This window comes from Callorhinchus milii, unplaced genomic scaffold (assembly GCF_018977255.1).
Source record: "Callorhinchus milii isolate IMCB2004 unplaced genomic scaffold, IMCB_Cmil_1.0 Scaffold1, whole genome shotgun sequence".
Classification (NCBI taxonomy): Eukaryota; Metazoa; Chordata; class Chondrichthyes; order Chimaeriformes; family Callorhinchidae; genus Callorhinchus; species Callorhinchus milii.
The window spans coordinates 34,410,447-34,434,837 of record NW_024704742.1 but is presented as its reverse complement, the minus strand read 5'-3'; the positions used below and the strand labels follow the sequence as shown (position 1 = coordinate 34,434,837).

Below are 24,391 nucleotides of genomic sequence, written 5' to 3'. Positions count from 1 at the left end.
TTTTTAAAAAAACAAACATTATTATTAATCCGTGCAGGCTGAATTACAGTCCCATCTTTACAAGTCATTTGCAAAACTCGAGCAGTGCCGGGCGGGTTGCATTTCAAAGAGAGAAAAGAGGGAGAGAAGGAGAGAAAGAGAGAGAGAGAGAGAGAGAGAGAGTTCAGCACGCGAGTGAAATCCATACTCCAGAGAATTTTGCAACCCCCCCCCTCCACCACCACCACCAAAAAAAAAAGTTGCTTAAAAAAATATCGCCACAGGCATCGACTATGTAAATATTTATGTTACTGTGTCATTCGCGTAAACCTTACAAGGGTTGCTCGTGATCTTATATTTCTCTTTAAAGCACCCGGAGATATATAGACTGCATCCATAGGTTTTATATAGCGGTCCGCCTTTTGACTGACGCGACCCTGCAATGCAAACACACAGATGTCTTAACAAAAGAGAGACAACAAAAGGCAGAGCATTCGTTTCTTTTTCTTCATTCTTCTTCTAAACAACGTGGAAGCATATGCTTGCACCATGTCTATGTATATATATATAGAGAGAGATATATATAAAAAATAAATGCATTCGATGCATTCGATAATAGCGCTGTGTTCCTATCTAGTTTGGTCTCGTCGGGGAAACCCAAGGGGTCTGTTGTGATCCAGGTCAATGTTAATTAGCAAACTGCAGCCTTTAACCCTTCGCTTTAAATTGTGAGGAAACGAGTCAATAAGCAAGAGATTTAAAGGTCACCGTGGCAGGAGGAGAGAGAGAGAGAGAGAGAGTGTGTGTGTGTGTATGTGCTGACATCCAACCACCAATGCCGCCGTTTTTTTTCACGAAATTGAATATGAAAGCTACTGAAATGAAATTTCACGTACCCCAGTCCTCAGGCATCGCCACACGTGCTGTAGCTGCAACTCCTCCATATAAAAGCAATCGTCCCTCGGCCCTGTGCAATTGCTCTTTCAAACCAATCGTACCAATCCCCGGATGGTTTTTTTTTGGTTCCCACTCTTCAAATGCTTTCATTTAGATTCTCTTCCAGAAACAAAAAAAAACACATTTTTTTCTGTGCGTGCAGTTGAATAAACCGGCGCCTCGAGTGCTTTTTTTTTTTGGTTGTTGTTAAAACTGCACTGCAACATCCGTCGTAAGCGAAATGATTCACACAAAGCCTTCTTTTTTTCTCACTATGGTTCACAAGAAGTTAAGCAAAATATGCTTTCTCAAACAGACTGGTGAGCGACTGCTCGAGGAGCATCTGTGTGCTGAAGGCTTCCGCGTTCGTAGAGAAATATGCCAGGATTTCTGAACTGTACTAACAATTGGACAATATTGGGTTTATTGTGCAGCTTATCAGATTCAAGCCGAGAAATGAATGAACTTTCGCCGCCAATAACAGTAATCCTTGCATCATCATCGAACTCATCCAGGATTTCCCCCCACATTTCAAATTGTTTGTGATCGCTTGTGAATCATTTCGCTTACAATACTTGTGTGCATCGTGTGTGTGTGTGTGGGGGGGGGAGGGGGAGGGGGGGGGAGTTGGTAATAAAGTGCGAGTTTTTTTTTGTTTTTATGTTTATTTTCTGGTGGTCGGGTTAAGATCTCACACTGGAACGAGTGACTATCCCATAACCCGCTTCTTGCCATTACACGAACCACGTCTAAAATAAACCCATGAATCCCATTCTCCTAATTTGATAACGTTCACAAATGCCCCTAATCCTTTTTTGGGGGGTTCGTGAGGTTTACTGTCTGTAAACCGAAGCCAATTGCAAAATTGACCTGTTTTACCGACTGCAATCTGGACTTCTTCTCCTCGTTAATCATTTCTTCTCGCAATTTGATCGAAAGTACACGTGCAATGAACTAAAAAAAAATCACGGGTTCTGGTAAAAATATTCAATCATTCCCCTCGACACGAATATATTGGTGTTTCTCTTGTTTCTCTTTGCATCGTTTAGAAAGTATAATGGAGTTGGTTACTGTGGGACTCTGCAGAGCTGACTCTGGGATTGTTGTATTTGAAGAAGTCACTTTGTTCCCATATTCACATTTAAGGGTTGTCAGGAATAATTGTTGGAACTGAGACCCAGCCGCTGGAAGGTTACAAAATATGTGCTCAAATATAAGCGACCCCCCACATCATTCCTGTTTCTCTTTTCCAGGAAAATGCAGCCTTGTGAGAGAAGCGGGGCTGCTGCACCCTGCGACCGTTTTCTGTTTTTTTATTTATAGAAAGAAGCTGTTGCTATGCACTGATCAGAAAACAAATGGATCTGAAACCAGCAAGCTGCTCAATGTCTGGTGTGTGTATGTGTGTGGTGTGTGTATGTGTGTGGAGGGAGGGAGGGAGAACCTAACTGAATTTCTGGGACTACAGATGAAACGTTTCTTTTACATCCTTAAAAGCAACCGGCACTTAAAATTGTACTCTCCAACACAACCGTGAAAAGAGCTTACTCACGTTTCTCCCCATCTCGAAAAAAAACACAGTGGGATCGAACTGGATTCTTAGTGACTAGAAAGAGACTGTCTCGAAGGTGACTTACTGCCAATTGATCTCCGCGTTTCAGCCTCTTGGTCCAGCTTCTCCGAGTCGCTGCCTGGACTGGTCAGCAGATCATGTGTTTCACAGCAGATTGCACTGAACGCTTCGATGTGGATTGGGGATGTGGATTGGGGATGTGGATTGGGAAGCAGATCCCAGACACCCATTGTTTGTTCTCACCGAGATCGCCTCCTTTTGCGAAGAGCATCCTTCGAGCCTCGATAATTTACTCACCACCGAAAAGGGGGGGGGAACTCTCTTTTTTTAAAAAAACACTGCCTTTTGCGACACTCGCTACTCACTCACTCCCTCGCTCACTCCCTCCCTCACTCACTCACTCACTCACTCCCTCACTCCTCCCTCCCTCACTCACTCACTCACTCATTCACTCACTCACTCACGCACGCACGCACTCCCTCCCTCCCTCCCTCCCTCCCTCCCTCCCTCACTCACTCACTCACTCTCTCCCTCCCTCCCTCCCTCCCTCCCTCTCTCCCTCCCTCCCTCCCTCAGGGGGCCCTTCCAGCTCAACAGAATGGCGGAAATAACCCGCTGCATAATAGTCGGTCAAATACGTGGGTCGCCGCAGAGATCGCAGCGCACACAGCGCACACAGTTCTTGCCACACAGTGATGATGCGGCGATGTCTGGATTCATTCCGTTCAAAACCCATCCGGATCAGAGCTCTGTGCCCCGCGGCGGCACAGGGGCTTTAAACCCGGGACAAATCTCGACTTTTCGGAGCCGTTGTTCATTCGTAATGTTTACCTGTAATGGTTCGCGCAGTTTCGGAAAGAGGTGCGGGACTTGGAAACAGCGGTGAATCCGGCTGTGCTGACTTATTTTTTTTTTTGGGGCTTAATGTGGGAATTTGGTAAGTTGCTGTGTACGGAATTGCAGACTTTGTGCGATCACTTCTCAAAAGGAGCGATTGGGCGCAATTTTTTTTTTGGGGGGGAGGAAGGGGGGGACTGGAATTCCTCGTCGCGGGCAGACAAAAGAATCCAGTGATATCTTCCCTGAAATATTTTAGCCACGGTCCGTAAATCTTCTTCGCAGAAGAGCAGCGGTTATTAAGCGACGCTTTTTATTTAACATAAAGGTGGAGAATAAAGAAGAGAACAGTTCGAACCGCTCGGGGTCGAGAAACGCAAACCACCCGTTTAAAATCCACAACATTACAATTAAGAGGGGGGCAAAAAAAAAAAGTTACCCAACACCGACCTTCAATCCCACTCGGACTCGTGCATTCGTTTGCGCGATGGATGGGGACCCACAAAGCGAATTGGCGCCGAAGGGGGAAAAAAAGATAGAAATAGATTTTTTTTTTTTCCCCCCCCCACACCGAGTGGCTCTTCTTCTGCGCTTTTTTTTTTCTTCTCGCGGCTCTATCGGATTCGTGTGGGTTTGGGCTGAGTTCAGACAGACCCCTCCGATGCCGCAGCGGAGCAGTCAGACCGGACACTTTGCCCCCAAACACTGCTCATTTGGCACTCAACGCGCCTTTGGTTCCTCGCAGCACTGGAGCACTCTTGAGTGTGCGGGGAACTGGGTGGCGAGAGTGCGGCTCCCACTGCCCCCTCCCTCACTCACTCACTCACTCACTCACTCACTCCCTTCCTCACTCACTCACTCCCTCACTCACTCACTCACTCACTCACTCACTCCCACCCTCACTCACTCACTCACTCACTCCCTCACTCCCTCCCTCACTCCCTTCCTCACTCACTCACTCCCTCACTCACTCACTCCCTCACTCACTCACTCCCTCACTCACTCACTCCCTCCCTCACTCACTCACTCCCTCCCTCACTCACTCCCTCCCTCCCTCCCTCCCTCACTCACTCACTCACTTCCTCACTCACTCACTCCCTCCCTCACTCACTCACTCCCTCCCTCCCTCACTCACTCACTCACTCACTCACTCCCTCACTCACTCCCTCACTCCCTCACTCACTCACTCCCTCCCTCACTCACTCACTCACTCACTCCCTTCCTTCCTCACTCACTCCCTCACTCACTCACTCCCTCCCTCCCTCCCTCACTCTCCTCTGGCCGCTGACTGACTGCCATTTTGCTCTGCTGGCTCCTAAGTTTTGTTTATGATTAATAAGCGGCTGGTGCTCTCTCAGACAGATGCAAAACGTTCAATCCGGCCGTTTGCTCGGCGACTCGATCTCCAGGCAGTGTGGAACGAACTGCCTTGTCTGTCTGTTTGATGCCACTTCATAAAACACCCGCTGACTCCTTTTTTTTTGAACTGAAAAGTGTTGCATAATCTCCCCTCGGGCTTTCCATAGCAAACAACTCCCAATCCACAAAACTGTCTGCCACAGTGCCAGAGGAAAACTGAAAGCTACTTTTTTTCCCCCTCTTTCTCTCTCTCTATCGTGCCTTTGTTTTACTCCAGTTAATGTCACTGAGCTCTTGGAGGTTAATGCAAAATCTTCCATAAAACGCTGAAATCATCTTTGATCTTGGTTTTAAGTGGCACCATATATAAAAAAAATTACCTATCGAAGGCCGGACAAAGGTTTACTGTCTGAATGCAAACTTTAAAACAAAGCTTTATTTTTTTTTCGCGAAAAAAAAAGGAACTTTCATTTGCCATTATCTTTTTCGTAACAGTTTCTCGCGTAACGTTAGTAAAGTCTACTTAAAAGAAATGTGTCATTGCTGTTGTGAACAGTTGTGCTTTATTTAACAAATAAAATCTTGCTTATTGTCCCGTTTTGCTTCGTGTTCCAGCCTCCAGTCAGGCCATGTGACTTTATACTACTGTATAATTTATCTTCATTTGCACTCTCATTATGGACTTCTACACGACATAATCCTGTATGATTAATGTGCAAACAGGCCTCACACGGGAGAATGCTAGATCAACATTATTAATAACCAAACACAAACTGTCTGACCTTTAATAAGGTAACATAAACCTAATAAAGTCATCGAAAGATGCAAAGCGACCTTTGAACCTGTGCTATTCTAATGCAAAATTATTCGAAATAGAGAGAAATTATGTCATCGAATCTTGATCTAATATAATTTATGTTCAACATCTTGAACGCAGATCAATACTTATGAGAATGATGGTGTTTTATCCTACCCTGTTTGTGTTCGCCTTTTCACCATTACTCAATCATGACCCATACAGTGTTTAACTAAACTGCAATAATTAGCTTGTAATCTATGTTTGCTTTTCGTTTATATACAACGGCGTGTTGGAATGAATTGATTTATTTTATAGTACAGCAATATATGTAAAACAAATCTGAAGAGTGTTCTGGAACAGATTGTGGCCATGTTTCTGGTTTACCGTTGAACGCATATGTGTGTGTTCCCTCTTGGAAGTCACTGCTATATTATCAGTTTTGAAGTGTTAATACTCCGCGCTATAAGTAATTAGTGACACTCTGTGAGAGCCTTTCACTGATAGAATGGGGTTCTGTGGATGCTACCAATGAAGAAGTTATTTGTTAGACCAACTAAAGACTTGAATGCAGAAAAGAAACAGCGCTATTCGACAAAATGGGTTTGCGATCTAGTGCCTACACCCAGGAAAACACACTGTTTCGTTTTTTTCTTCTGACGAAAAAAAAGAAACTCGTAATGCCGTACCAAATTTTATACACAGGATAAATTGTACATTTTTTGGAACATCATTGCATCTTACTACCGAGGTACTAGTCTTAAAACTGATATCCACACAGACTTTTAATAATAATAATAATTAATAATAATAGACACTGTTAGAAACATACAAGTGTTGCAGTTAGTATATACATTCCCTCGCTTTTAAGCGGAAATATTCCTTCAAGCTTCCGCGTGACATGCTTTTATTTTTTTAAATGTAACTTCAAAAACACTGGCGTGATATTACTAACAATTGCTTTTATAAAATTAATTTTGACATTTCGATATATACACATCCTTTCCGTCAAACATTTCCTTTATTGTCACAGCGCTGAACTTAAAAAATAACAAGCTTATAGTGTTACTAAAGGTAATATCCAGTCAAATAATCAGTATATTTCATTTTGCGGCCATACGTCCCTTTATCTGATGAAAAGTTCTTGTAAATAGGGTGTCAAGGGAGGAAATAACACTTGCACTTTTTTTCCTTAAATTAGAAAGACGATTCTGTCGTGTTTAGCTATACAGATTCAGTGGTTTTGTCTGTAGAGCCCATTATATTTTAAGTTATTTCTTGGAGCCCATCAGTCTGATGAGTTTTATCTTATGTCTCACACAGGTCTGTCTACAGCATACTGGCATGCACTCAAGTTAGACGCTGGGTTTTGAACACTGGCATATCCGAAACTTGAATGCTGCTTGGCCTTGAGTCTAAGGCTGGCGAGGCTTGAATTGCATGTGTCTCTGTACACGTAAGGAGGAGTCGGTGGAGCATAGGGGCAAGCTGCTGTCGGGACGGCTGAGTTTAGAGACGGGTTGCTCAGGTTGTTCAAGTTGTTGAGGCTGTTGAGGCTGGAACCTGGCACCCCGGTCACCGAAGAGGGAACCATGCTGGACGACATGCTCATGGAGGAGATGGAATTGGAAGGAGAGAACATAGCCTGAGAGGACAAGGGATTGACGTTCATGGAGTTGAAGAAAGGGAAGCTTTTAGTAGAGAGCGAGGCCGATGTCAAGCCTTTAGCCGCCCAGTTGTTGTAGGTGTAACCTGGATACACGTCGTCATAGGGTTGCATCAGACCATTAAACTGAGGTCCAAAGCCATTTTTGCAAAGCTCGGCTTGCTGGTTTCGCTCCCGCTTCCTCCACTTGGCTCTGCGGTTTTTAAACCAAACCTACAGGGGGAATAGAAATATTTTGTTTTGAAAAACCTTTATTTTTTTAACAGAATGAACAGTGGGCATCGCAAGTCTAAACCATCTTGCGTATTTAAATCACAGAATGTCAGTGATATTAATATCACATGAAAAGACACAACTATCGTTTTGGTAACAAACAAAGGTGAGACCGTATAGTTTTTTTTCATAAACGGGAACCGCAACATATAAATTATATATATCCACATAAAATATAAATATCTTACCACGGATGAATACAAGAGAAAAAAAAACTATGATGAGGTTAAGAAGAAAACAGAGGAATGCATCCAAACAAGGCATACGTTTAATTTTCAATAGCATATTTCAGCTCAAAACAACGAGTGCAGCTCAGAATAAACACAAGAAACCAATGCCTTTAACACGCCGCTCCTCCACATGATATGCGGAGAAGCGCTTGACATTTCTTTTAAGATTCATAGTTAGGAAGCAGTCATGTAATGTTGGAAGTGTACTGACAGCTCTCAAAAACACTGCGATTCCGAAGCAAAAGGGAAATTCGAAGCGCGTCCACAGTCGCATTCAATTATTTGGTTAGGACATATTCAATTTTGTTCTATTTGTTTTGGGTTTTGTTTATAGCCGTGTGAAAGGCAAGTCAAATAATACGTTCCGGATAATACCCACGCAGCGAATGGAAGGAATACTACCATTTAATTAAATAAAAATGCCTTCAGGTGGTTCAATAAATCAGAGAACAGGGCTAAAAGTTTGAGAATGCCAGTAGGAGTGTTTGTGATCGTTGTGATTGATATCTACCAAAGCTCCGAGCCCCCACATTGTACGAGTTATCTGGCATCAATGTTAGTAAGGTTTGACCCAATGTCCGATTAATAATTTAGATACCGCAGGAGAAAACCGGAAAACTAATAACACCCTACACTGAGTGAAATGCGATTCTCCTTCAGTTGAATGATGTACTAATGCGTTCAGAAACTTAAGGTCAATGGAAAAGGTATATTGCGCTGCTTGAAATATACCTCACAAGCTTGTGTGAAGCAACAACACTACCAGAATGTGTACCGAGAACTAAATGTGCATTTCAGTGCGTTATATGCAAACAACTTCTAGTTAATTAGTTACAGATAACACGCATTACTCTACTTGCTTGACTCGCATATACACACACACACACACAAATGTAATTTCACTTGTTCGTTAAGATCCGTAGCCGATTTGCGATTTTTGTGAATTGAAGTGTAAATCGCAAGTGATCGAGATGCAGTTTGCGTTTTAACTTCAAAGTGAGTCGACTTTTTTTTAAAAAAAAGAGGAAAGCTGTTGTTGGTTTACGAGGCGCTAAGCGAATCCTAATGAAGCATGTCAGCCACACGCAAAAATCTCCTCTTCTCACAGCTTTGGCGAATCCACATTCAGCGCTGAGAGACATCTCCCGCTTCTCCAATCCACGACATTTGTGTATTGGGATGTGAGTTGAGACACAGACCACAATAGCCCGAGACAAGGCGCTGTTTACACAACTGGCGTTCTGCATTGGCAAGCAAATGTTAAACTGTACTTAGCAAGTAGTACTGTAACCTTTAGTGTGAAATCGGGATTGCACTTCCACTCAGTGAGAACAGCATGCTGTTGCAAGAAAAAGCACGAGTTTGCATATTCCTTACAAGTCCCTGAAAAATATGTTTGCCTTTTATCCTGATGATTTCAAATATTTTGGACCTGACCATACAAAGGACAACACTCAACGGTAGTTTTCATTGTAAATGCGGAAACACAACCTGGTAACATATATTATTGTGCCGTCTTAAGCCTCGGGTAAAATGGGTCTTAAAAAGTACTGTTGCAAAGAAACAAGTGAATGAAAAGGGGACCAATAAGTCATTTGTATTGCACATACCCGGACTCTAGCTTCAGTTAAATTGGTCCAAACTGCAATCTCCTCTCTGGTGGACATGTCCGGGTAGCGATTTCTCTGAAAAGTTGCCTCCAATTCTTGCAGCTGTTGACTGGTGAAATGAGTCCTCTGCCGTCTCTGTCGCTTCTTCTTGGACGGGTCATCTGTATTTGTGTCGTCGTTTTTGCTTTGCTGGATTTTCTCTTTCTCTGAAACAACAATCAAGAGCGCGTTTATAATCGCAACCAAGTTTATTTCTCCCCCCCCACCCCCCCATTAAACACACACCTGAAAGGGAAAACTCCAGTAACGAGAAACAACTGCAAGATTGCAAAATTCCATTGCACGAAGATATGTTTTTTTTCCCCCCGGAGTTCTGTGGGTCTTACAAATAGGTATTGTAACCGACCCAAGATTAAATAAATAAATAAATAAATAAATGAATTCCAAATAAATCTGTTTACTTCTAAACCGTTTTAATTCGTTAGCAGTCTGTTGTTGCTGATCCTGTGCATGTGTGCGTGTGCGTGTGTGTGTGTGCAGCGCTGCGCAAGGACGAGCGAAAGGGAAACGCGAACCTCGTTTGTACCATTTTGCTGAACTTCCCAACTTGTTCGCACACATTGCACATGTTATTTTTAATGTTAAAAAAGTTCGTCGCTTTTATTGAACTGCGCGAAACATTCTTTCCGAGACGTGCAACCGAAAATTGCGGCCGGATTCACCCAAGGCATTCATTTCGCAGGTGACATTGATATCAATGGTTGTAACTCGTCGATTGACATTTAAAAACGCTTAAATACATTTCGAAATCGGAAGCAATGCAAAAGTCTTCGATGTGCGGAATCCCGAGGCATCGCCTCGAGGCAACTCGGGATAAGTCGTTGCACGATTGCCGATGGCAAAAAGGCACTTCCCGTTTATTTCTGGGGGACGGGACGACGGAGCAATGCGATAAAATAGGGAATTGGCGCAACGCCCGAGACGTGAGTGCAATAAACATCGAAAAAGGCTGATAAATGCAGAAAGGAGGAGGTGGTGGGGGGGGGGGGAGAACGGCCTTACCTCCGGTGTCAGGGCTGGAGGTGTCCGATAAAGTGTGAACCTCGAGCCGGTGCTTGGGCTCACTCGTTCGCAGCGGTTGCAAACCAGAAGCCATGACAGAAGAAGAAGCCGATTGATCCCGGACCAATTTATTACCGCCGCCGCCGCTGCTGCTGCTGCTGCTGCTGCTAAACTGGTCCAAATTCAAAGGATCTTTCGCACAATTCATCTAAAACCGATTGCAACCTGCCCGGGCGTCGCTTTCGATGAGGATTAAAGTTTCCTCGGAACCCGCGTGTGTGTGTGTGTGTGTGTGTGAGTGTGTGAGAGTGCGGGTGAGAGTGCGGGTGTATATGCGGGTGTGCACAAAAAAAAAACCAAACACAAGTCCCCGATTGAGATTGCGATCTGGGAGTGGGCAGAGAGAGTCGGTGCTGGTGGGAAAGGGTGGGTGGGTGGGTGGGTGGGGTGGGGGTGGGGGGGTGGTGATTCCAGGCAGGAGCTGCAGTTGCGCGCTCTCCTCTCGTAAAAATGGTAACGGCTCTCCTTTTTAACGAGTCGCTGTCGGAGCTGCTGCCGCCTTCATGGCAGCCCCCGGCACCCACCCGCCCGCCCGCCCGCCGCTGCTGCTGCTGCTGCTGCACAGCAGGAGAGGGAGGAGGAGGAGGAGGAGGAACCGGCAGAGGGTACAGATGAATGAATTATCCGGGGCTGACAGGACTGTGACGGGGAGTGGTGGGTGGGTGGTGGGTGGGTGTGGGGGGGAGACAGGTAACGAGAAAAAGGATGCTCAAGCCTTGCGGCTGCTGCAAACGAGTCGCCTTGTTTGCCAGTGGCTTTAAGAGCGGAGCTTCCCCCCTGATAACCCCCCCCACCGCCCCCCGCCGCCGCCGCCTCCCCGCCGGCTCCGCCCCTCCGCTGTCACTCACGCCGACTGACACCGCCGCCCCCCCGGCCCCCGCGGTGGCAGAAAAGGGGGCGGTCCGCGAGCCCGCGCTCAGCACGTCACCGCGCCAATCAGAGCCCGGCGGGGCGGGGCTTGGGGTGGGTGGGGGGGGAGGGGCTAGTGTGTCGTCACCCGCGTGCGCGCGCAGCGGACAGAGTGGGCGGAGGAGGAGGAGGAGAGCGGACCCATAATGCACCTGGAAAGATGTCTCTGACTTTCTTGAGTGGACAACAAATGACTTGGGGGCAAAGTGAGTGATGGGTTATTTGCTGAGAGCCACTTTTTAACAACCCCCCCCTCCCCCCCAAAAAAAAATAATATATAATACAAATAAATAATAAACAGCCTATATAAAAAAGCCTGTACTTGTCACATCAAGTGCAGGTCATTCACTCGATGCATTTATAATAATAATAATCCTTGCATTTGATATAGCGCTTTTCACGTCGGGAGGACGTCCCAAAGCGCTTCACGGAACACACTGTAAAGTGAATTGACTGTATATTTGTGGGCGAACGCGGCAGCCAATTGCGCACAGCAATATATTATTAATTGCCCACCTATTTTTTTTTGAGTGTCACTGCGCGTGTTACTGGTGGTCGTGAGAAATGGGTAGAGACCCAGGACTGACTGACTGTCACCACGTAAAGTTGCACTGACTTTACTTCGTCTTTACTTTACTTTACTTTACTTTACTGCACTTCGTCTCGTGCTTTCTCTTCTTTTATTTATTTTTTTGAGACCGTCACCAAAACCCACGATGGGTTATTAAGAAAAAACGCTCTTTGTTTTTTGACGGTTTCCATCAACTCTTAAGTTACATTTTCTTTCTTTTTTTTGCTCATCATCATCATCATCATCTCATCATCATCACAACCAACAACACAAAAAAAACATTTGGCAAAAGTCTGCTCAACGCAGCAAACGTCTTTAACGTTACTTACAAAACAGTCATATCGCTTGACAGAAATTATTGGCGAAGCCTTTGAGATATTTAGTACCTGATGAGGTACTATTAAAAAGCAAGTTCGTGTTTTCCCAACAGGACAGAAAGGGTTTACGAATGCGCAACCTGTCTTGAAAACGCGATTCGTAAAATGTTGTGAAGCAACACAAAACACTTTCGGTCAGTCCACTGATGTTTGCGCAAGTTACGTGTTAATTGATCTTGTTTTCGGAAGTTTCGAAACTCATACAGATATGCAAAGTCAAGCAGAGCGACAGTCTGTCTCAACGTTGATGAAAGAAACATGAACATTCAGCAGCAATTCGGAGAAATGTTAAGAAATTAAAACTTGTATAACAGTGGGGGGTGGTTTGGGTGGAAAATGCACTAAGGCGTTTTCTTCACGTCAATTTTGAACCATGATTCGAAAGATGTTCGCTAAATCATGTAAGTTTCCGTTGAAAAATCTCCAAAGAGCTATTTTCAAATGCATGTTAATGCTATTTGATGGTCAAGTCTAATTGTTGCAAAAAAAAATAGAAGAAACGAGCAGGGATGATGTTACATGGATAAATATATTGCAGGAGGTTACGTTGACATTTCAGAGGGATGGATGGTTTTTAGTAACGCGGTGTTAAATCAATACAAAGACCAAGGACAAGAATTTTTAAACACTATTTTACGAAGCAAAGCCTTCCTACGTGTATCTAGTAAGTTTAAACGTTGGATATGGTTCATAGTTTGAATGACATTTTCAATGTCCACCACATAATGCTAAATATATAATGTTGTTTTTCGGTAAATACCATTAGAAAGCTGAAAGCTAAAATTGAACTTGCAAAATGACGAAGCAATAATCGCTAACATTGCATTTCCATTTCCAATCCTTTCGTATTCTTCCTGCAAATATGGTGCGAGTTTAAAATGCGGGTTATGTCCTGCGGTGCGGTGTTTAAAATTTACCAGAAAAAAATGAACGCGTTCTCAGTTGGTTTCGCGAACAGAAATCCAATATTGTTGGATTCCCAGCAACAGCGCCGTTTTTTTCTCACTCTACATTTGACGGGACAGGAGATGTGAATAAAACAAGCCAAGGCGACACATTCTGATCGATTCGATCCGGTGGTAGTTCTTTAAACACGTTTTGATTCAATAAGCAAAGCAGATCAACGCCAGCTGCAAAATGTAAAGTCAGAAAGCTTTTTTTTTTCTCGGGTCTGATTAACCTGACTGGTGAACACTGGTGACGAGGCTAATAAGGAAGGATTTGCAGTGACACGGGGTCTGACATTTACTTCTCTCGGTATTCCGACATCAGTGTTTACCGTTTCACCCAAGATGCGCAAACTACAGAAAGCAGTGATAAAATACGCGGCTGCATCCTCTCCTGTCCAAGATCCCGACTCTCTAATCGGTATTCTGCTCGTTAATGGCATCTACACCTGAGATTTCACAGAACCACGGCGTTATGATGGAGAGGACGGGACTTAAATTTGTAGTGGTTTTTAATCTGATAAGACTCTAATTTGCTTAAGTCTTTTAAACAGGGTTTAAACGGGGTTCTGGCAGTTTTCTTATTGAATTTCTTCTAATTCCCCAATGATCATAAAGTACTGACGCAAAGTAAATATTTCCTTTCCCGGGTGTTGGATGTGACCTGGGGAGGAAATCAGTGTGAACCCGGGAACCTTTTCTATAAACCCCTGAGCCTCGCTGGGGATTGCTTTGCCATTTTATCCTCGGATTTTTCACAGCACCTTTGAATGCAATTGACTACGATTTACACACACAAAAAAATCAAGTGGCTTTAAAGAGCTCCGCAGCTCAGATGGGGATCAGAACAACACATTTTAGTTCATTTTTACTCCAAGACGAAAGGCGCAATTTTTGGGGGGGAGATAGCCGCGATTTTTTTTCGGGGTTTTATTTCTCATTTCCCTCAAGAACGAACCCCCCCCTCACACACACACACACACACACACACACACAAATATTTTATTTTGTGAACTTTGTCAAGTAAGTGTTGGAACGGGCGCTGTGGTGGGAAACGGTGACACTGTTTCCATAATTTCCATAATTGCGCTTTGGCCTTTTATTTTTTAAACGCTCTGAGACGATTTTGCGCATTTCATGATCCGCTATCCTCGCAATTTAAAAATCGTATTTTTTTGAAAAAAAAGTGTTATTGTCGTCGCTGCCTGGCATCAGTCAATCAATTAAACTGCAGGCCATCGTAAATTTTAATGGTCATTATTGCATTAGCTTCCATGAAGTGGTTTGGCTAGTTTATTACCTTTACATTTTGGGCTAGGATTTATGCTGGTTGAACCTTACTTGCGAATATCAATCTTGCTTAGAAACGTCTATTTAACTGATTTAAAAAAAATCAGTAACCGCGACCTCATCGCTGTGNTTTTTTATATATCGTTGTTGCNTTTTTTTGGAAGCTCAATCTTGCAAGACAACTTTAATGGGGGAAGAAATTCTTTGGGGGGAAAACAAGGCATCGTGTTGATGTTGACATTTTAAGGAGAGCTGGATATATCGTAGAGACGCCGCATTTAGAAATTTGACAGAACTTGCTATCACCTCCCTGAGTTCATCAACCTGAAGCTGGAAATGACATACATCTTGCACGGAAATACGAACTATTTGACCCTTTCTGCATCTGTGCGTCAATAGATAAGCAAGGATTCACCGACCCTCGGGCATTTATTCGTTGGAAGTATAAAGTTTCGACATCCTTTTAAAAGATTTCACATGGTTAATCCAACCCTTTTTTTAAAAAAATTCATCCAGTAATCAATCGTCGTGCCACCTTTTAAATACACATTCATCTGTGACATTTACGTAGTAGTTATTTGTGTTTTTTCCCCATTCGTATGTTTAGCCTATTGCATGCATATATCCTGCTTTGGGTTGATTCAAGGGCGGCGGTAATTTGGGAACACGGCTCCTACCTGTGAGCACAATGAACGATTGCAAATTCACACCATCCAATCCCTCAGCACTTACTTTGCAATTTCCAGGTCAGGCCCCTTCCTCTGAAGGATATCAACCACTTTCAGTCCAGATTACAGAGCACCGCTTTATCTTGTCAGGACTTGTGTGTTTTAAAACATTTTTTTACAAAATAAAAAAATAGTCTGTGCTGGGTTCAGATCAGGGTTGGGTTGCTTGTCCCAGTTGAGGGACAGTAATCGAACCGAGTATTACTGTTGTCATGGGGAATGTTACTACAATAATCTTTATGCAGTGAGTCGCTGTTTATTACCTGGTGGCTTTCATCTGTTCTTTCACAATGCAACGAAACAACGCCCATTTCTCCCCAAAGCACCAAGATGTGCATCGTGCATGTTTCACCGAAGGTGGGAAGGTGCAGGCACCCACCCATCCATTCCGTTTGATTAAAGGTCTACTAGTTTTGTGCTGAAAAATTGGGCCGCTAACATTCAGCATTAGTTGCTATGGTTACCGTAAATCACATAAATCCCACCAAAAAGACCTATAATCTAAGTCGAAGCTTTGATTTCCCTGGTGAAATAATATTTAAAAAGGTTGTCAGCTGACAAAACAATCTTATTAGTTTTTTTTCCCTCTCTTTCGGATGAGGGGTAATTCTCGTAGAGCTTTTATTTTGTTTTTTTTAAGAATCCATGTCTTCAAACAAGCGGCCAAAATGTGTATAAAATTGTGCGTTTGTAATGTCTGGAATTGATATAATAATAGCAATAATAATAGTAGCAATAATAATAATAATAACGTCGTTTTCGTTATTTTATGCTTTTAACGTATAATGTATGAGAAATTCTCTTTATTCTTGAGCTTTTAATAATTAATAGATACCAGCTGAACATCGTGTAGTACATTATAAATGCAGTCTTTTAAACATAATTATGTCGAGCATTAAAAATATATACTTTTGCGCTGAGCTGAATGGTCTCGGATATCAAGGTGACCGTATGAAACATAAGTTGTCCTGGCGCGTGTGTCTTTCCAGACTTCTTACCATAATATTGAAGAAAAATGGCTTATTTGTGTAAGTTACACCTGAAATAGTGAATAACTAGTGACACAGTTCCCCCCCCCCCACCCCCACGGCCCGTCTAATTCTCTCTCTCTCTCTCTATAGTGCGTTTATTCATTCATGTTCCTAAAATCTATCTGAAAAACTGACAAGAAAGCCAGTTTGCACATTTTTTTTTCAGTGCGTTTCCGTCTGTCTCCGTGTGTCTGTGTGTCTATCTGTTTCTGTTTGTCTGTCTATGTGTCTGTCTGCCTGTCTTTCCAAATTTAACTTGGCATTCGCAGTAAAGCATATGTGGCACTCATTGCAATTTTAATCTACTTTATTCAGCATTATAAACGGACTGGCACTCAAACACCACAGATTATTGTTCCTTTGGGGTCATTGAACAATTTCAACATTTTTACAATAGCGAACTCAAGGGAGGAGCACTCAACAAACACAAATGTAATGACTGAACAAAATCTAACCCGCAGTTCCCATTTGAGCAAATGGGGAGCAGAATGATCACAAAATTGTACTCGATCTGCAGTTGTAAAACATTAAAAATCCAATTGCTGGATTGCTTGTTCAGATCAGATGATGGTGATTTTTAGGCGTGTAAAGGTTCGAATTATGGCATTAGCAGCTTCGTGGCCTTGTCTCTGTTTTTGGTTATATTTACACATATTTATCGAGGGATTGCTCCCAGAACTTATAATGCGTTAAACGGATGAATTGACGCTGTTTGGGTTGATTTGAGTCTGTCTTGTTGTCTTATACATTGGGTTTGTTGTCTTTTGCCTATCTTGGATTACTGAGTATTCTCCAAGATGAAGAGTCATTAATTACCCATTCAGTCAATATTAGGAAGACGTCAAAGCTTTTTACAAAGGATTAAGAAGACATCAAATTGTTCCATTAGTATATTCCTACTCACGAATAAGCTTTCATTATACATTTAGTTTTCCCTCGAGTCAATCTAACAACTGCTGCATATATTACGCACACTGTACAAAACAGATCGAGAGTAAAGCGACCTTATAAGGGGGGGGGGACTTTCTTTTGTAGATATTTGACAGATTTCCCGTTGTCCCTTAAATGCACATGCTCATTATACATACAAATGAAACGTCCACCGCATTGTGTCACCCGTCGTATATGGGAAAAATTCCATTTAAATCAGTCCCTTGCAATCAACGCCATTTGCTGTCCCGTTTTACACAGCTCACCATACAAAATGCTACTATAGATTAAAGGATTACCAAAGTAAATAGAGAAGCATTATAAAATAAGGAACTCAAAGATAAATTGCTGTAGTGTTTCGTCGTTCCAAAAACAAAGCAATGTGCACCAGCAAAGCAATAAGTTGTTAAAAATGTATAGTCAAACCAATCAGGGAATATATTTTATATTTATAGTGTCTATGTTTCACCCGCACAACTGCATACATCATATGGGGCTTCCAGACTATTAAATGGATGATACTTACATCACACTTCATTCCAACTGTGTTATAATAATAATATACCCAAAGGGATAAAAGTTTATTATTGCTACACACTACTGTATCACTTAAGGTCAACAAACTGGAAAAAAATGGGAATACAGACTACAGACTCTGCGACGTTTAAAAAACTACTTCACACGCATGAATATATGTTGACATCGCTGTAACTAAAAATGTCGTTTATATAATGAAATTTACATTTCGTGTAAGGCCGGAGAGAAATTACAAGAAGCAATAAGAAGAAATATACAAACAAAAGGTCCTGCATCCAAAATTTGAAACTATTGGCGACATCGGAAATGATACAGTGCCAAATTACAGAAAATTGGCTTTTAATTCCATAACAGTTTACGGATTGACTGTTTGCCCTATTTCAATTTATTTTCATGTCATATTGCGGTACATATCATGAAATATTGGGTAAAACAGTTAATTAAATGCATCTGAAATTCGAGTGTAGGTAAGATCACTGATCTAAACGGTAGAGATAGCAGACAAAAACGACTTTTACTTTTGGATTATGTCAGACAGATTTAGTGCAATCCTTGTCACGCAAAGCCAATGTGAATGGGAATCATCATTTTAAAGTAAATATAGAAGATACCTAAAGACAACAGAGTCTGAGTTACCGGCATTTTTATATTGAAACTGAAACATCAACAATTTAATCCTTAATTTTGCAGCATAATGTCAAATCAAATTATCGATTGGCACATAACATGTAGACGCCATATATGCCCATTAACATGGTATTATTATTACTAAAATGAGAAGTGGAGAATAACCGCTTTACTCTGCAACAAAGACATCTGATGTGAGTTTTTTTTAATCCCTGAGAATCCCATTACTATTGAACACTAACCTGTTGGTAATAAAGTTTTCAAAATAATTGCACTCCCTGAGAGTGGACATGTTTGGATCATAATAAATTGCCACTTTCGCAACATTCATTTACCACATTTTAACACCAACATTTAGTGCTATTTAGGGATAACATGAAGCCAAGCCGAGAGGTAATAATCAGTATTTTGCTGCAGATATGAAATCAAAGTTTCGCAAAACACAATATGCTCGAATTTAGGCACGAGGAAAGAAAATAGAGTGTTTTTTGTATAGTAAACACCTGGTTATTGCATTTGATCGAGACACTTGGAAGCACAAGGAAGGTTTGCATACAAAATAAACCCTGATGCATTTTGCACAGCTTGCACTTTACCCAAGTTACTGCAGGGGTCGCTCTAATACAAAATATAAAGTAACTATTGTACCTGAAAAAAAATGTAAGTTTACTTTAGAACATAGGGTTGAATTTTCACGTAAGTTTCAAAAGAATGGACAGTTATCAAAAGTGTTACCTTTCAGATCCGACTGAGCTCGAATTAAGAGAATATACTTGCACTGGAGACATTTTTTTTTTCCCATTTTGCTTACCATTGGAGTCGAGGTTCTGCCTTTGGAATTTGCTCTCTTTTCTGCTGTTTCCGGCTTCGGTTGCAGAAGTTAATTCAGGTTTCCGTAATTCGGTGCCCTTCGTAAATAAACACTCCATAGCAGAGGGCTGCGATGCTGCAAGAGAGATGGGCACAGAAACAACAAAGATCACGTAATGTGATTATAAACATTTTCACTGCAACGCGTTGGCCAGTGGCTGTTAGGCCTTCAACATTTCTAAACAATCCCCACCAATTTTTAGATCCGACCATTCCTACCGATTCTGCACACCAGGGATCCATTTTTTTTCCAGACGTACACATCTCACGTTTAAAAGCAATCGAGCCAGAAATCGTCAGAATGAATCTTACCAAGCGATTACAAATAAATAATATAAGAATGTCTGCAGTAAGCAACAGTAAGACTATATGAGAAATAGATATAAACTTCTGTGTGGGTAGCAATAATTGCACAGAACATCTGTACTGCATTTGATGGAAAGCACAATCATTTTAAAAGATAATTTCTTCTGTGTTTGCATTTGAATAGATCTTAATTTCGATAGTTTTGCGGCATTGGCTTGTGGAATAGTAAAATGTAACTGTTTACATTATTTAAAATCAAAACAAGCCCTTTATGCACATTACTGCTGTGCGGCATTAATAATGTTATGCACTTTTTCGTTGCAACACTGAAACCCAATATGTTTTCTTTTGATTTTGTTTTTTTGTGAGGCATTGACTGATGTCCCTATCCCGGACTAAAGACGTTAGATCTCGCATTAGGGCGAGAAGCAGCAAAATAATGTTTATGCACATTGACTGGGGGTAGAACGATGCTGATGGCACTCAGAGCAAAGATTTCTCTCTCTTGGCGTCTGTTTAATTAATGTCGCCACTTACATCACCAACGCGCGTCACTCTGCACAGATTAATATCTCAATCGGTATCTGCAATTTCAGGCTTACAATAAAGGCACACACACATAACTCTTATACATTTAAAACACATGGCCATCCAATGCAATAAATATATAGATTGTATTTCATTTTTTGCCGAATAATTACCACCATTGGTTTTCGCACCTGTATAAAAAAATGTATATCTTCCGTTTAATTTTGTCCGATGCTTTATTTACCAACACATTCAAAGTCATTTTATACCTGGGAACTATTTTCTATTTTTTTTTAAAAAAATTGCACCACCTAAAATGAATTTAAAAAAAAATATGTATTGATATATCAATTCGGCTAAGCCTGAGGTTGGCTTCGAAATGACAATTGTGTGTGGTTATGCTATCCAGGGGACGCTGGTGGCTGGATATACGGGAAATAGTGGAGTTCAGAGAAAAAAGGCTCTCAACTGTACAACAATCAATGATGCATAAGACAGTCGCAGTTAAGTGTCAAGAATTGGGCTAAATTCTGCACAAGGATTAACAAGCACCCGCAGAGGAGTTCATTTCTCCAACGATATAAAAGGTGTGGGGTGGGTGGGTGGGGGGGGGAAATACTGATTTACTCACATAAATCGACGCAAGCCGATACAAGCTTGCGACAGTTGGAATCCATACCTCCAGTCACAGCTTTATCTGCAGAGAAAGAGGGAGAGAGAAATAGACTGTATTTACTGTCAGACACATAATCCCAGGTGACACCGTTGGCACCAAAAAGAAGACACAGCACAAGTCGTCATATTTTATAATTGCAGTAATTCCACAACGTACTGGTGGTGGTGGGGGGGTGGGAGGGGGGAGGGAGGGGGGGGGGGGGGAGACTGTAGCATTGGGGTGAAAAAACAGTCAAAACAACAAAGTGACCTTGTGTGTAATATTTCCTGATAGGAAACCGCCCAAGTGGGCGATTTTTTTGTGCCCTGGAGTTGAAATATCCTCTCCCCCCACCCCCCCCCCCCACCCTCAGTAGAACTGGAAATCTCTACATTTACAAAACGCAATCTTATCGAGTTGTAACCGTACAGACAAACCCTCGCACTGGCTTACATGGTGTGATTCTGATTTCGTTGGAATAAAATGCATCAATTTGCATGTGTCCTGGTTGTACGTGTGCCTTTACCCTAATCGCTATCACTCTGCTCGTGTTATTTGTTTGTGGATTCACACCTCACCTACAGCATTGGCCCCACACACAAATGTACCAGACAGACAAAAGCGACGTTGCAGTCGTTTCAACGAGAAACTCTGCGCCATGGCAGCCGGTGTCCCGTGGCCAACCTCATCCCAAACACCAGCGATTTCACACGATTTAATCTGTTTCTTGTTTTCTGAACCAGAGGCGAAAGCACGGCCAAAGCGCTGCAGTTTGCCTGCTGGATATTTAGCGATTCAGCAGTAAAATCGCAGGATTAGTGCCTGATTGAGATGTCTGTCGGTGGGATATTACAAAATTCATTATCAGAGCTGTGGACTAACTCGATATGAAGTAACACAGATGGGATTTTATTAGCCCAGGCTTCAAATGTTTGCTTATGATAATTTCGGAGAGTTTGCATGTCATCATCATGGTAATCGTTTTTTTGCTGCTTTTCCAACCTAATGTGGAACTCAACGAGTATGTGTCCTGCAACAACGCTAGTTCCCCCCCCCACCCCCACCCCCTCCACACAAGCAGTGGGAATCGTCTGCCCGCAATAAAATCAGATCTTCAAAAATATATAAAATTCCGAATACAGCACTTCGAAAATATTTCCTGCAAACGTGGACGCATTTCTGCTTTAGTATATCACTTGATGTTCATGGTATATACACAGATACACACACACGCACACATATACTGTACATATTGCAAACACCTGAAGCCTGGATTAACATAATTCCATCTGTTATTTCATATCATGTTACGTCGCGGCTCTGATAAGTGCATATACAGAGATGCATGTGCATGTATGTAAGTGTACAATGGTCAAGTAACAGTGTTGTAAATTAATATCGTTTAAAATGTTTTTGCTGTTACGATAATCGACATTTTTAAGCTATAAAATTGAAGACATTTTGTATTAAAAACAAGAGCGTATTTACATTTTGCGCTGATCAGCCTTAAATATTTTTAAATGCTACTGCAAAAAAAAATCACTTGGAGGAGAAAAAACATGTCTCTCTCATTATTCGGTTTCAATTTCTTCCTTTTCTTTAAAGCAATGCTCAGAATACTAATGAATAACGCTACAGAATGTCTGCTCATGGAACCGCTAACACAACTGCACACAAATAATAATGAATGGATCTGCGGTAATAAATCATTATTGCTTCCAAATGTCTCGCTTGTATGTCGAATAGCCTATTTGTTCAAAGAAACGCTCTGAACAATTTAGGATGTCCTATCATCAAGAGGACAGCAACTTACCATTGCCCACCCTTTAAATTAAAACAGAATTCAAGCAAGTCTTCAGCAGACGCTGGTAACGACTGATGATTTTCAATCCAGGTTACGGTTCCATAAATATAAATTCAGTTGGAACCTCACAATATGCAAATGGCCAATTTATTGCAATGTAAATAACCAGTCCTGCTGTGTGCAAGTGCACTTGTAAACAACGTTTGGTCAAGCGGGACATACAAACGTTGCATTATTGGGATCTTATTGTATTCCAGTGAGGCGATGATCAGAATTTTAACCCATCGGCAGGTGTACAGCAACCGACCAGGACTGCGGCATGAAAACATTTTAAAATGTTATTCAACATTCAGAACCATTCAGAATTGTATTACCGATCGACAGCGCATCGGTCGGCACAGGGGATATAACTTGCTGGTTCTGGTCACATTTTTAGGCTTCTTAAAAATTGCGACAGGAGGTTTTTTAAAAAAATACACCTTGCAATTGTGTTATTTTCTTTTTTTTTGCTCGAAATGGCATGAAAGGACGAACAGTAACTATAGCAATTTCCTGGTTCAGTTTCTGGTGGAGTGATGGGGCCCAACTCACAATGCCACAAACCCACACAGACAGACAGACAGACAGAAACAGACAGACAGACAGACAGACAGACAGACAGACAGACAGACAGACAGACAGACAGGCCTGTGCAGTAAGTGACCCTAATGTCAAAGTCCTGCTGCAGTCTTGTCAGACTCACGAGGTGAAATCAGTTCTGCACTATTTTCAAAAAACTTTCTACCGCTTTTTTTAACTTCATTTCAAGTATTTACAAGAGGGACAGAGAGAGAGAGAGAGAGAGAGAAAGAGAGAGAAAGGGGGGGACGGGGGGGGGGGGGGGGGGCGGGGGGGACACAAAATTAAGATCACAGCACTTACCGAGAACTAGCACTGAATGGGTGGGCGGGGGGGAGGGGGGGGGGGGGTTAAACTTTAGATAAAATACATCTTTTGACTGCACTGTTGCTGGAACGGTACAGAGAGGAGGATCTGTGGCAAAGTGAAACAAACCCCAGAACGGATTTGCTGGTCTGGTTTGTGCGGGGAAGTGTAAGGAGCAGTAAATCGGTGATATCGGTTACAGATCACATACGAGGGGGTGAGGGAGGGAGGGAGAAAGAGAGAGCGAGAGAGAGGGAGAGAAAGGGAGAGAGGGAGGGAGGGAGGGAGAGAGAGAGGGAGAGAGGGAGTGGAACGAATTCTCAGACTCGCATTATCTCACATCTGAGGAAGGACGAACTCGACTTACCAGTCAGGAGTTGAATGTTCCCCCTTCTCTCTCTCTCTCTCTCTCTCTCTCTCTCTCACTCTCTCTCTCTCTCTCTCTCCCTCTCGTTGGCTTCTCTTTGTGTTTTGGTGTTGGACACCACCTCTCTACGGTTCGCAAATGCAAAGGCCAAGAGATGAAATAAAACAAGAACTCAAAGGAAACTTCCGTTCCGGCTCCTTGTGTTACCCTCTCTCTCTCCCTCTCTTTCTCTTCTCTCTCTCTCTCTCTCTCTCTCTCTCTTTCTCTCTTTCCCTCTCTCCTTTACGATGTTACTCTGTCTATTCTGGAAAGACGTGACGTCAGGAAATATTCCAATATATCACACAGGAAGAGGAGAGAGGAGAGAGAGAGAGAGAGAGAGAGAGACAGAGTCTTGGGACTGAGGCTCAAGAATTTAGGCTCAAATCCCCAATGAACAGAGCACTTTTCTGTCATCGGGTTTCACTTTTAAATAAATGCTGTGCTGAAGAAAATATCACACACCTCCCCCCCCCCCCCCCCCCACCCCATCCCACCCCATCCCTCCCCCCAATAATCCACTTCACTCTTGTACATTGCATGTATTATTTCAAATCTGCACACAAAAAA

The 24,391-nt window shown here is 42.4% G+C and overlaps 1 protein-coding gene and 1 long non-coding RNA gene across 3 annotated transcripts; both read right to left on the bottom strand.

Annotated features, from left to right (window-relative positions):
* Positions 1 to 261: 261 nt before the first annotated feature.
* Positions 262 to 2,766, bottom strand: LOC121850068. The gene is made up of 3 exons (XR_006085457.1): positions 2,553 to 2,766; positions 876 to 1,035; positions 262 to 416 (listed from the first exon to the last, which is right to left on the bottom strand). It is a non-coding gene; the product is annotated as an uncharacterized LOC121850068 (long non-coding RNA).
* A 3,395-nt stretch (positions 2,767 to 6,161) lies between these two features.
* On the bottom strand, positions 6,162 to 23,832 carry pitx2 (paired-like homeodomain 2). Of its 2 annotated transcripts, XM_042342325.1 has the most exons (5): positions 23,783 to 23,832; positions 20,664 to 20,729; positions 19,140 to 19,274; positions 9,260 to 9,465; positions 6,162 to 7,359 (listed from the first exon to the last, which is right to left on the bottom strand). In XM_042342325.1, the coding sequence occupies exons 2-5, from the start codon at positions 20,707 to 20,709 to the stop codon at positions 6,796 to 6,798; spliced, it is 951 nt and encodes a 316-aa protein (XP_042198259.1). In that variant the 5' UTR covers positions 20,710 to 20,729; positions 23,783 to 23,832; the 3' UTR covers positions 6,162 to 6,795. The 2 variants fall into 2 exon arrangements, with proteins under 2 accessions (XP_042198259.1, XP_007895188.2); XM_007896997.2 differs by lacking the exons at positions 19,140 to 19,274; positions 20,664 to 20,729; positions 23,783 to 23,832 and adding an exon at positions 10,322 to 10,732.
* Between the last annotated feature and the right edge of the window lie 559 nt (positions 23,833 to 24,391).

Excerpts from the sequence above, each read along its gene's own strand:
- pitx2 (XM_007896997.2), bottom strand. The coding sequence starts at position 10,529 with ATGAATTGTGCGAAAGATCCTTTGAATTTGGACCAGTTTAGCAGCAGC. Across the intron at positions 9,466-10,321 it reads CTCCAGCCCTGACACCGGAG|AGAAAGAGAAAATCCAGCAA; the intron begins GTAAGGCCGTTC and ends TTGTTGTTTCAG. Across the intron at positions 7,360-9,259 it reads TAACTGAAGCTAGAGTCCGG|GTTTGGTTTAAAAACCGCAG; the intron begins GTATGTGCAATA and ends TTCCCCCTGTAG.